At 42.3% G+C, this 13117-nt stretch overlaps 1 protein-coding gene across 1 annotated transcript; it reads left to right on the top strand.

Annotated features, from left to right (window-relative positions):
- Nucleotides 1-17: 17 nt before the first annotated feature.
- On the top strand, nt 18-10681 carry slc35d3 (solute carrier family 35 member D3). The gene is made up of 4 exons (XM_061052845.1): nt 18-1043; nt 6330-6540; nt 8788-8945; nt 9322-10681. The coding sequence occupies exons 1-4, from the start codon at nt 819-821 to the stop codon at nt 10057-10059; spliced, it is 1332 nt and encodes a 443-aa protein (XP_060908828.1). The 5' UTR covers nt 18-818; the 3' UTR covers nt 10060-10681.
- The last annotated feature ends 2436 nt before the right edge of the window (nt 10682-13117 follow it).

The following is a 13117-nucleotide window of genomic DNA, read 5'->3' as shown; positions in this document are numbered from 1 at the left end:
TCTCTCTCCCTCTCTCTCTCTCTCTCTCCCTGTCTCTCTCTCCCTCTCTCTCTCTCTCTCTCTCTCTCTATGTCTCTCTCTCTCTCTCTCTCTCTCTCTCTCTCTCCCCCCCTCTCTCTCTCTCTCTCTCTCTCTCGGGTACACAGCCAAGAGGCGCTGCGGCAAAATGTCATATTTCACTCGCAGCGCTCTCAGAGGACGACCTCCTCTGTACTGTACAGCTCCTGTACATCTGCTGCGCTCCTACTGTACTCTGCTGCAGCTCCTGTTCCCGGGGAGTCTCTTCTTCTCTTCTTCTCTTCTTCTTCTTTTTCTCTTCTTTTTTTGCGTCTCTCAAGAGTTCCCGGAGGGTTTTTTTTATTTTTGGTTTTGGAGCACAGAAAAGTAATTGAGGAGGTGTTCCGCTGGTCTTCATTAGTCTGAAGGCACTGATACAAAAACCATGTGTGAGTTTTTGAGTGTTGCCCGCAGCTGAAAGAGACAGCACGACCTGACATGGTGTTTTAGCCAAGCCGAGGAGAACGACCGGAGGAGAAAGACTGAGCAGGACCGGATCAGCTCCCCAACACCTTCAGGTTTCACTTTTATGTCTGTTTTTCATTAAAAAGCTACTTCATGCAGAGTGAGCTCTCCTCTCAGCTTTTTACATCCTCACTTCTTTTCCTCCCTCTTGTCCGTCCAGCATCAGTAAAAACACAAACCGCCCCCCCTCACTCCCGGGACTAAAGCGCTCCAAACCGGGCCGGTAGCAGCACCTTTTTTTTAACCTTCTTTGTGTCTCCTTTTCTACAACAAAAAGCAACCAGCAAACCGCCACCATGGAAGTGGTAAAGGGTCGGCTGTTGGGGATTTCCGTGGCCGTTGCGCACGGCATTTTCTCCGGCTCTCTGAACATTTTGCTGAAGTTTCTCATCAGTTATTATGACTTTAAGTTCCTGACGCTCATCCAGTTCCTCACCAGCAGCACCGCCGCGATCACTCTGGAGACCCTGAGACGGCTGGGGAAAGTGGACATCCCCCCGTTCAGCTGGCACCTGTCCAAGGTAAGAACTCACCTGAACAGTCCGCTAATCATGAAAACTGTCCAGGGATGAGATCGGAGATGGAGGGTAGTCTATTTTATATTTTAAAAGGCTCTGCAGAAGGGTTAGGGTTAGTATTCCAATCTGTTATCATAGAGACACAATAGATTCTTGTGAAGATGAGCACCCGGTCTTTTTTTTACGAAATGATTCTTAAAACTTTTCTTTAAAATGTTGCTACATTGATAAAAAACAAGCGTTGGTGAGGCCGTTAAACCCAGAATGTGTAACCATGTATCAAGGGTGTCATGCAAGACAAAATTCTGGGGGAGCTAAGTAAGAGTGGGGTGAAGGGGTCGTTCAAATTCAATTCTACATAAAGGGAATAATTCTGCTTTTTACTGCATTTTCAAACATTTATAATGAAAGGCAGAATAGGCTTCATTTCTCGATCAGTCTGAAAGTTTGAGGAAACCAAAGTTTTTTGAAGCCTTTTCATCAGATCTCTTCCATTCCACTCGAAATGCATGAATGAAAAAAGACAGGAAAAGGCCAAGACACTCTTCCTTAGAAGAAAGGTTAAAATGCCTTCATCAAACGGGCATGCGCTAAAGGTTCTATGGTTCCGAGAATCCTGTCTCTCGACTTTTACTGTAGTGTAAACTATATTTATATATAACTATATTGCAGATCATGTAAGAGTTAAAAATCATTCAAGATGGTTGGATAACATTTGCTTTCTTACCGTGCAATCCTCTTTAGCCTCTTTATTTAACAAAAATAAGAATATTTGGTGTTTTTAAGCTTTAAATTATTTCAAATTAAAGCTCAATATTCATGTTTTTTCCTCTGCAAGAGGAGGGGAAAATGGTTGTTGGATTCCTACAATTTATTCCATTTAATGTACATTCATCAGAACACATTTAAACTCCTCATGTCGATGATCTCTACATAGTCGTTTTGAGTGTAGACGCCCCCCTTCCTCTTCTAATATCGCTAAAACTGCCTGTTGGTGTCTTCCTCTTGACGATTGGCTGATTGACTGATTGACTGACTGGTTAATTGAGCAGCTGACAGTTTGGCTGAGTGGCTTGATTGACTGATGAGATCCATTGACTTTACTGGCAGAACTGTTAAATCAAAATCACGACAGCCACGCGTTACAGATGTTTGAATCTGAGCAGGCTCGCCATGATGGTGCCCATCAATTTAATGAATTTCATTCAAATGTGACCAATTTATCGTGTTTTATGCTGTCGACGCAGCAAGTTGTGCAGATATTTATGTTCTGAATTGTTGAGGCAATTTGTACAAAGTTGACTTCACACAAGAAAAGATTCAGGAGATTCAGATGGCTTAGGTTGAAGTTGTTGATTTATGACTCTGGAGGACAATTGACATGAACAGCACACATGTGATACAGCGTCCTGCAAAACCAGTTCTGTCAAACCGTCCCATAGGCTCGGTCCTCAAGATGATGCTAAAGTCAGAGGCATGCTACAGGTTCAGGTACAGGTTACTTTATTTGGTAAAACATGTCACTCTACCTACTCTACCCAAAAGCTTAATTTAAAATGCTGCTGAAATATCATTCAATTTAAAAGAATGTATAAAGAAAAGGTTCTGGGAAATTCTGAATGTATTGAGTTGATCTAACTGATTGTATTTAATTGTTTCTATATTGTTGATCTATTTTTTGTTTTGTGAAAGAAAGAGAAAACAACAGGTTAGCCATCTTATTCTGTTAAACAGTTTCTTGTGTTATTAGGAAAGGGGGGCAGGTATTATAAGTTTTCTTCTTCCTGCTCCTGTTTGCTCATGAAGTGTTTCAGGATTATGAGAACATATTTTTTATGTTTTGTATTATTGTGTTGAAACCAAACACTGAAATGAGCAAATAAATCCAATATGAAATGAAGATTTGACACAATAAGAATGTGAGTCTGCCAAATAATCCAGATGTGAGGGGAGACCCAGGGAACGAGCTAAATGTCTGTACATCTACAGAGATGCAGAAATTACATCACATGTATGATGTTTTAAGGAGCTTAATGGGAGTTTGCCCAATTTGGGAACAAGTATTTCAGTATTTTGGTTTGAGGTTTGAACATTTGCTTTCTCGACAATAAATATATCAGTGAATGCACAACTCTTTGATTTTAAAGGCTTTAAAAGAGAAAGTAGAGTACGGAAAGTGGAAAGGCTCATAACCTTTTGTTCTATGTATGCGATAAAATGTCAAATTTGATGGTCTTAACGTTTTGAAAAATATAAAATTACATGTGAACAAGTACATTTTTATCAGTTTTTTAGGGGGATATCTTAGGCCTACATTGCAAAAGTTCATCACATACATTACCTTGAATAATTAGCAGTTTGGGGTAACAATAGCATTAGGTCTAAGGTCTGATACCTTCTGCAAATCTACGACCACAGAAAGTTTCTGGGTGTCATCTTTGCTTTCCCTTCTCTTCCGCCACCAGAGTTTGTATTTCCCACACAAATCAATCCACCCGCACAAAATGGGCCGTACAAAATCACAGTTGGGTATATGACAGATGATGTACAGTACACATGGCCACTACGTGTCATAAGGGGTGTGTTTATGTCGACATCATCCAATAGTTTGCATGTTTTTTGTTTTAGATTTCATCTTTTGGGCTTTGTATGCCTTTATTTGATAGGACAGTGGATAGAGTTGGAAATTGGGGAGAGTGGCGGGTGGAATGACATCCGATAAAGGAGCCACAGGACAGACTCAAACCCAGGGTCGCCTGCTTGGAGGACTAACGCCTCCGTACATGGGGCGCCCGCACTGACCACTACGCTACCAGCACCTCCTACTAACTCAGTTTTAAACATGTTGCCCAATATCACAAATCACATAAAAGTCTCTGATCCAATGGTACTCTGATGCTTTCTCATACCAAGGCCAGCATGTCTTGATGCTTTTGTCATGATGAGTAAACAATGAACAGGCTTGAATTTCCAGGAACTCAAGCAATCAGTGTCAGGTGTTAAACTGTGCTGAGCAGGTTCCGTTGCGTCAGCCTCCCTCTGGCTGATTTACTGAGTCCAAGTCCGGGGTTCAAAATAAAGCCAATATAGAATCACAGAAGTACAAAAAACTACAGTTCCTTGAATTTCTGCTGCAGGCTGGCAAGGTTACAAACTATATATGTTCGCTTGGTGTGGAGGCTTTTGCATGTGATAGTACAGGACTGGAATTCCAGTCAGCTGTAGGTAAAAGTCATGCATTGACGTTACTGGCAATTCTCAGCTGACTTCCTACTCAGCCTGAAGGCCAGAGATTCAAAGATTTCTGCTTTACATTGAAAATAGAATTATGTGAGTCTGTATGAGACCCTGTAGTCTGTATAAGACCCCTTAGGGCCTGACAAAGGGTCAATGTTTGATGAGTAAACAATGAACAGGCTTGAATTTCCAGGAACTCAAGCAATCAGTGTCAGGTGTTAAACTGTGCTGAGTAGAACTTGGCTGAGGTATGACCAAGTGGCAACATCAAGGTTGAAAATAAAGCCAATACAGAAGTGCAAAAACCTGCAGTTCCTCCAGTTTCTGCTTCAGGCTGGCTAGGTGACAAACTATACATGCATGACGCAAAAGTTTGTTTGGCCTGGAGGCTGTGGCATGATGTGATAGTATGATTCCACAGTCATACAAATAGTACTTGACTTCTATAAGAAGTTAGATCAGTATCTAAACCTAATTCTTGTTTACTCTTTCCAAAACATAACCACGGAGTTCAGGGGTCTAAATCCACCCAAAGGTTGAGAATGTTGCAACGTTCACCAAGTGGTAATTACCATGGCATGTCCAAAAGTCTGAAACCTTTGGTTCATGCTAATTTTAAAGATCTAACATGCTAATGTCTGTTTAGCTTAGTTTTCAAGGTACCCTTTGGCGTCTGTTTTTTGAGGTCCTTTTACTCCCTTTTTACCCCGTCGTTCAGGTGAAACTGTTTGGTTAGCTCTGGGAACAAAAACAAATTGGTAAGATTTAGGAAACATGGGATCACTTTGGTTAGAGACTCAACGTTGCCTTTTTGTTTTTACCCGTCAGCTGAGTAATAGTCCTTCAAAAACGTCTTTTGGCTAACTTTATTTCTCAGCTGACTTCCTGTTCGGCCCTTGGGCCAGACTTGTTGTTCTAAGATTCAAAGGTTTCTCCCAAAAGGTTGACATTCATGAAGCTTTTGTGCGTCTGTATGAGACCCTTTAGGGCATGACAAAGGGTTAATGTTTGATGAGTAAACAATGAACCGTCTTCAATTTCCAGAAAACACTCCCAATCAGCATCATGTGCAAAAGTGTGCTGTGCAGGACTGAGTGCGTCAGGATCATTCTGCTGAGATGAAAACTAGTGGAAACCTTCAGGGTTGATAATTAAAGCCATCGCATCGCATCCTCTTTGATTTAAAGCGTGCCAAATGTGAACACCCAAAGCAGAGACTCTTTGTGCTACTGTTTTATCACCAGACTGTAAATTGTAAATAGTGGACATTTATTTACTCTCACTTTAATGGTCCCTGAATATCGTCTCGGCCACCGCAGTCATCACTTCCTTCACCATCCCACCAGCGGGGAATGGCTTCTTGTGTTTTGTTAGGATGAAATGATGCGTTGTTTTTTTTGCTCACTGAGACACTGGTCCCACAGATGAGGCACACACACTTGGCCTTTTCATCCATGAAAAAAACGTACTCTCCCTGAGGCTTACAAAGTTGTCCATCATAAATCTGAATAACAGGCTGGCTCCTCACTTTAGCTCAGCTAGCTATACACTGTAACCGATCGACCTGTAGATGGAGGTTGCTGCTTCAGTTTTCTGCGACTGGTTCAGTTCAGACTTTGGTAAAAAAAACAACACAAGCATCGCCTTTTTATTGACAGCTGATAGGCTGGTCCAATTGTTTTATATTATAGGGGCTGGACATCTGTGTATTTGATTGAATTGAATAATGAAAATGGCTTTCAAGGTTATACTAAAGCGCAGAGCCAGTGACCAAACTGCCACGTTTGAGAATTGGGATAGAGATCGTTTTGGACATGCCGTCATTGAGCCGAGTGTGTTCTGTGCAACAATGTGCTCATGTAAGTCACACAGTCACAGCATGGGGACTTATCTCCCATTTGGGGATAATAGGGCTGATCCCACAGGGTTTCATGCAGTTATTGCTGTTAAGGTCGGCGTAAGCCTCCAGAGAGTGAATGTAAGCTGATATACTGTCCTCTAAAACAACAATAATGTGCGTGTGTGTTTGTGTTTCTCCCTCTCTCTGTGCAGGAGTTTGCCTCGGTGTGTGTCCTCTCCACGCTGCAGTCCACTCTCACTCTGTGGTCTCTGCGCGGCCTCAGCCTGCCCATGTACGTCGTGTTCAAGCGCTGCCTGCCGCTCTTCACGCTCAGCATCGGTGTGTGTGTGCTGAGGAACGGCATCCCTTCATTTGGGGTGGTGACTGCCGTGGTCATCACAACTGGTGGAGCTGCACTAGCTGGTAAATAGAGATCATACAGATACCACATGCCTCACTGGCTTTGCAGTGCCCCCCCTTGTTTTGTTCTATTATTATTTTGCAGCATATAATGCATTAAGCTGCAGAACCTTTCAAAATGTTTTTACTTGTTTTAAATGCCCCTCCCCCGAAAACATCAATTCCTTCTGTTTTACTGAAAGAAATAAAAGGGACTTTAATCACAATCGTACTTTGCACAAGAAATAGAAAACATGAACTCTGAGTTTTAACAACATTTTATTTGTATTTATAAAATGATCAGTTAAACAGCATTTCCTCATATGTAAAGCTGTTCAAGTTTCATTCATTTCTGGTCCTGTAAAGATCCTTTAATCATCTTTCCAGCAGTAAAATCTCCTCTTTCATTACTGTTAATGATCCTGAGCTCATAAACAAAAATACTACAGATAGTCCATTTCCTGGATCAATCTCCTCTGTTGCTGCTCTCAGTGCTTCTCACACAGGAGGGGGGTCCAAACGTGAAGTGTGAAATGTGCAGAATATGATTCTAATGGACACATTAATCATTCTTGGTTTAATCTTTGTGATAATCGCCTTTCCTCTCCGTTAAGAAACCAGTGTAATCATCTTCCAGCAGCATGTGGATAAATCCGGAGAGATAAGCCATTCCGTCATCGTTCTGCATGTACGTCGCACTAAAATTGAATTCTAAGTCAATTTTGCCCCCAGACTCTTAAGGAAAAAAAACATCTGCAGATGTTCCAATGAATGTCCACAAAACTTTTAAATCTAGAGTTCAGGATGAGTGCCTCAATGGAGGTCTTTCTTTGGTCCCTCAAGTGACCAATGTCTTTTAATCATGACCTTTATTGTTCCCAATGCTTTAAGCATTTTTCTCACAAATTACTGCAGAACAGTGAATTACACTTGGCCATACAAATCGTCTTTGGACATTTTACCAACTTCTTTCTGAAGTATGTTTCCCCAACCATTGGTCCCTTAAAATCGGCTTCTAATGTCACAGCTTCCCGATCTCCGTGCTTTTCCGACATATGTACTTAAACAGCTTTGGTCTCTTCCCTCCAAACAAAAGACAAACCAAGACTCTTCAGTTCCTTCGCTGACAATCACCATTCCTTTCCAGAGTCATAGGAAAATGTGTATACCACTAGCTAAACACAAATCACAGAAGCTACAATCTTCACAGCTTCTTCAGGTCACAGCTGGGTGCTCCACCTCATGACTCCATTGATGTCACTGTCTTCCTAAACCATCTGTAGTACAGTATCTTGTGTTTCCCTGAGGGGTCCACCTCCTAATATATTGATAGATAGGTCTTGGATAACATAGGAGTGTCTGTGTCTGTACCTAGCTAATCTTGATTATGGTGTCCCCCAGGGCTTAATCTTAGGACCTATACGTTTCTCCCTTTGCATGCTTCCTTTGGTTAATATCACATGTGAACATTAGGGCTAGGAATCGTAGCCTTACTCATGATACGATACGCCATATGTGGCCAAAGATAACAATAATATCACAATTGAGTGATTCTGCAATAATTTACATGTTGCAAGTTAATCATATAGGGAACAATTTGATTAACAGATGCCCCTTCAAAGGTAAAGTGCAGGATTAATGTACTTTTTATGCTTCAATTTGGTGTCAGTTTTTACTCTTTTATTAACTAATTTTCACCAGCAATTTGATAATTCTACTACAAGAGTCACAGTGAAATATTGATATAGTGATATTATGACTATTGCAACTTTCCACACACGTCTTTCCAAGAACAGTATCCATTACAGTTTTGGGATTATATTATGTCTGGAGTTCTGTGTGTTTTCGGTGTTTGTTGCACAGTCTCACTTTCATTGTAAGTTTCCAGCCCACATACAGACCCAGCTCAGGATTAATCCTCCATCTTTCTCTTTCGTCCTCCGCCTACTCCATTGTCTGACTTCATTTATCTACTCTTCTGATTCCTCTTCCTGCCCCGCTAAAAACTCCCACACTCTTCCCTTCCCTCTTTCTCCCCTTTCTGCTGTTCTATTTTTACGGTTTCCTCTTTTGTAAAACACTGATGTATGTGCACGAGGGAAGTTAGGTCCAATGCATGTTTTGAAAATGAAGCTAAGCACATCAGGGCTAAGGTTTGAGAAATGGAATTCCAGAGTTTTCAGTAAAATCAAGTATAGCTTGCATAATTCCTATCACTATCCTGAAATCCTGTGGTGCATCCTTAAATTTTAACCTTTTGTTTTTCTTCAGGCGCTGGTGATCTCACCGGCGATCTGTTCGGTTATATCACCGGTGTGTTGGCGGTCATCATCCACGCTTCCTACCTGGTCCTGATCCAGAAGACCAGTCATGACAGCGAGTACGGACCACTCACAGCGCAGTACTCTATCGCCATCATGGCCTCACCGGTAGGGGATCTCAACAGTGCATGTACATTACGATAGGTTTGATATCCACTGAAGGGTATTCATTCTCTCTTTGTACTCATCATTGCCATATCATTTTGATAACTTTTTAGCTCTTTCTCTTTGGTCGTTCCCTCCTGATGTCTCCCTCTATCCCTTTCAAATCTTATTCTCTTTTTGTTTCTCTTCCTTCTGTTCTTAATTACCTTCATTTGAATGTTGTTGTTCTTATTTAGCCTCTTTTTAACTTTTGTTGAAGTCCTCTCTCGCTGTCTTAATCTGTTTTCTCTTTACTTTTGCATTCTCTTAATGTCTTTTTCTCCTTCTTCCCCTGACCTTAGTTACCCGTTTCCTTTTTTTGTCTTTTGTCTTCTCTCAGGTGCTTCTGGTGTGCTCCCTCATCTCCATGGACACCATCAACATGTGGACCTACGAGGGTTGGAAAGATCCCAACATCACGGTCATCTTCGTCTTCTGCATCTTCATCGGCTGTGCCATGAACTTTACAACGCTGCACTGCACCTACATCAACTCCGCCGTGACCACCAGCTTCGTCGGGGTGGTGAAGAGCATCGCCACCATCACTGTCGGCATGCTGGCCTTCAGCGACGTCGCTCCGACGGGGCTGTTCATCGGAGGCGTGGTTGTCAACACCGTCGGCTCCATCACCTACTGTGTGGTCAAGTACTTTGAGACGAGGAAGAAGAGCTTGTACGAGGACCTGGAGGGGTCTGGGAAGGATGGTGGTCCACCTGGGGAGCCCTACAGAGAGAAACCCGCGCTGAATGGCGACGGGCCGGCCGACGGTGACGGATCTGATCCAGGAAACCAGGAGATGGAGGGAGTGTTGACCAGCGATGTGAAAGAGGAGGAAGCGCCGACTGGCTTGGCTAATGGAGAGGTGTGGAGAGGAGACAAGGAAGCAGGGGTGACTTCCCGAGTCATGACCGACGAGGAGGCGCTGGAGATGCAGAGGGAGCACATCCAAAAGGAGAACCCCACCTCCTCCAATCAGTCTGCTAGTGACAGCTATGTCGGGGTGTGGAGGTCAATTAGAAATCTTCAGTTTATGAAGAAAGACCCTTTGATTGATAACATGGAGCAGCAGAGTCCGTAAGGGCTGGACAGAGACCTGGACAGATTCTGGTGAAGAAAATATGAATGGATTAAAGGATTTAGGAAAGTGCCAAACATGCTGAAGAAAACAGAGGAGAGGAAACATGACATGGGCAGAATAGAAAAGACAAACGGTCCGTCGGGAGCCTCTTTGATTCCTGCTAGAAGTGCTGAACAAAAGCTTGTTGGGTACACTGGTTATGTTTGCTGCTGTTGCTTTGATACCTCAATGGAATCCCAGGCGTTTGTGCTTAAAAAGTTTTATTTCATCACGGAGCTTTGAGTGCAGAGAACATGCTTTTGGTTTTGTTGAAAGCAGGGAACAAGGTAATTTTCTTTTTTTTATACGCTGAGAATAAAAAAGAGAGGTTCCTGTTGAAGAGAAGTGGATGAAGAGTTTTGGGAGAAGCTGCCTGACTGTGATAAATTCTGCCTCTTGTCTTGCTTCTGCTCTGTGGCGTCCAGCGGGGGACCAGGCTAACCTCGGTGTAGCATGATTCGGTCTGGCGTGCGTCCCCGCTGATAAACCAGCTAGCCACAAAAAGAGAGTGCATCCTGTGCAAACATGACATTCATTCAGGGAACTGCAAAGACACCGCAGACAACTTAAAAGTTTGTGTTTTGTGTTATTTCAAAAAATGTAGGTGAATTCTTGTTTCTGATTGGCTGGAGGCTGTGAATTAAAAACCTTTTTTTAGATGCACATGTGGATGAATTCAACATCACCTGTCAGAGCATGCACTTCCACAGATGCTGAGTAATCAACGCTTATGTTTGTTTGAGTCTAAAAATCAGTTTGTTTGTCGTCTAACTCTGATCCTGCAGGTTCTCTGTCACGCCTTGTTAACTGTTTGTTTACTGTGTATGTGTCCGTGTCAGCTGGTCCGTTGAATGGAGTGGAAGTTAATTACTAATAAAAACGAGTGATAACACAGACCCTTTATGTACAGAGCGTTAGTGGTGCCGCCAGGATTAAATGTCATAGTACGCACAAGAACCATGTGTGTAGGACACCTTTATCTTCTAGGTTTCCACACACACACATATATGATCACAATGACTGAGCGAGCAAGAGAGAGAGAGAGAGAGAGACAACACCAAAACTCAACAACACGTAGCCAGACATCTGACCTTAAAGACAACCTCCGGCTAGATATTGGGAACAATGTTATGTAGTATTATAAACCATTAAAGCTATTCCAGAGAAGTGAAGTAAAAGTTAGCACTGAGCTTGAATCCAGCCGGCTACACGCCCTCTTCAGTTCATCAGCCGTAATAAAGCCGATGTCACCTGGAGAAGCTGAGGTAGCTCATACTGTGGCTGTTTGCTGCTGTGTGGAGAAAATATCTGACTTTTCTTGGCTTTAAAACACAGTCACTGATGGAGATATTTGAGATCCTAGAATGCTCTAGGACTTCATCATGAAGTAGCTAGCTTCTGTCTTCTGTCGTACCACAGAACGCAGCAGCCAGCTAGTCCCTTTCTTGCTAGCAATGCTAACATTAGCAGCCTGTGCCTGTATTACACTCGGTACGAGCTTCACTGCAGAGCTGCTTTTTATTTCTAAAAGTCTGAATTTTTTTGCTCTTTTCTATCCTTCTCATCACAGCTAATTTCACTGTTCAGCACAGAAATGTTTTAACATAACGCTAATCACGCACCTTCAGATGTATTTACGTCGTGACGTTGGTGAGTGGACGCAGCCACAGGCCGAAACTCCAGAACAGAACAAATAAAAGAAAGGCAATAAGAATTAAGCACAGGAGCTGCCGTTATCACAGTTTAGTTTTCATAGAAAGAAATTATACCAGATTCTACATTTAAAGGCAGGGTTGGTTATTTTCTAAAACTAGCATGATTTTGAAAGTAGCATTCCCTCAGTGCTCCGTCTGCACCCCCTCCCCCTCTGTGCTCCCTCAAAAGCCACGCCCCCTCACTTACATGACCTCAGCTCATCTCTGTCATTGTGTAGAAACTACGTCGTCTCATGTCTCATTCAGTAAACTCTCAGTATAAACTCCTGAAGTCATCGGTGACGAGCTTTCAGTGTGAGCTAGAGCACGCAAGAGGTAGAGAGCGAGCAGGGAGACAGGGAGGCGTCTGATTGGTTCATCAGATTGGTACCTCGTGGCAGACATTGGTTGAAGTTTTTACAGACTTACAAACTGATACAGATGATGGATTCTCTTTGTTCCTTTTTCAGAGAACATGAGTTATTAATGTCTGTCAGGACCTAAAGACAATTTACACCAAAATCTTAAAAAGTGGATCTGGAGGAAATGACCAACCCTGACTTTAATGTAGTATCTGAATTAAATGTTGATTTCTGTGTTTAACTCCCACACTGAAAATGTCCTCTTCATCAAAGACGTCTCTTTCCAAAAAGATAAATACAAAGCCTGACCGAAGGTGTCTTGAATTGTGAGGGAAGAAAAAGCTGTCAACCGGTGATATTGATTGGTATTGATTTTCCTTCACACGGTCCCCAAACGTCATTTAACGGTACAAAAGATCTGATGTCCCCTCGAGCTGCTACAAACAGGGTGTGTGGGCTGTTTGAAGCTGCCTGCATGGCGTCCATGTTATTCTGGCTTTTTACTAAAAAAAAAGATAAAATATAGCTGTTTTAAGCATGATGTGTGGTTTGTTTGGTGCATCAGGTATGATTTGGGTTGATTATGGAATGTCGATAAATGTAATGTTCTGATTGAAGATGCCAAAAGAGCATGAATGTATTTGACGTTTTTATTTTGGTCCTTGTTACATCCAAAGCTTGTGAATCACTGCAAAAACCGCCCGGATGTTTACACGAGTTGAAATAAAAAAAATCAAGTTTCAAAGTGTCGTATATATTAAGGAAGTTGGCGTTCAATCATTCTTCACATATCTAAGTTTTTTAATAGCTGCCACTGCATCTCAGCTGGACATGCATCATATGTCAGTGAAGGAGTCAGGGGGCGCTGACTTACTCTATGCAACACACTCGAATGAAAAGTATTATTTTACCATTAAAGGGGACATGATATGAAGAATCCTCTTCTACAGTGTTTCTGAACAT

This window comes from Labrus mixtus, chromosome 12, assembly GCF_963584025.1.
Source record: "Labrus mixtus chromosome 12, fLabMix1.1, whole genome shotgun sequence".
Classification (NCBI taxonomy): Eukaryota; Metazoa; Chordata; class Actinopteri; order Labriformes; family Labridae; genus Labrus; species Labrus mixtus.
The sequence above is the reverse complement of the archived record's forward strand: the minus strand, read 5'-3'. Positions and strand labels throughout refer to the sequence as shown.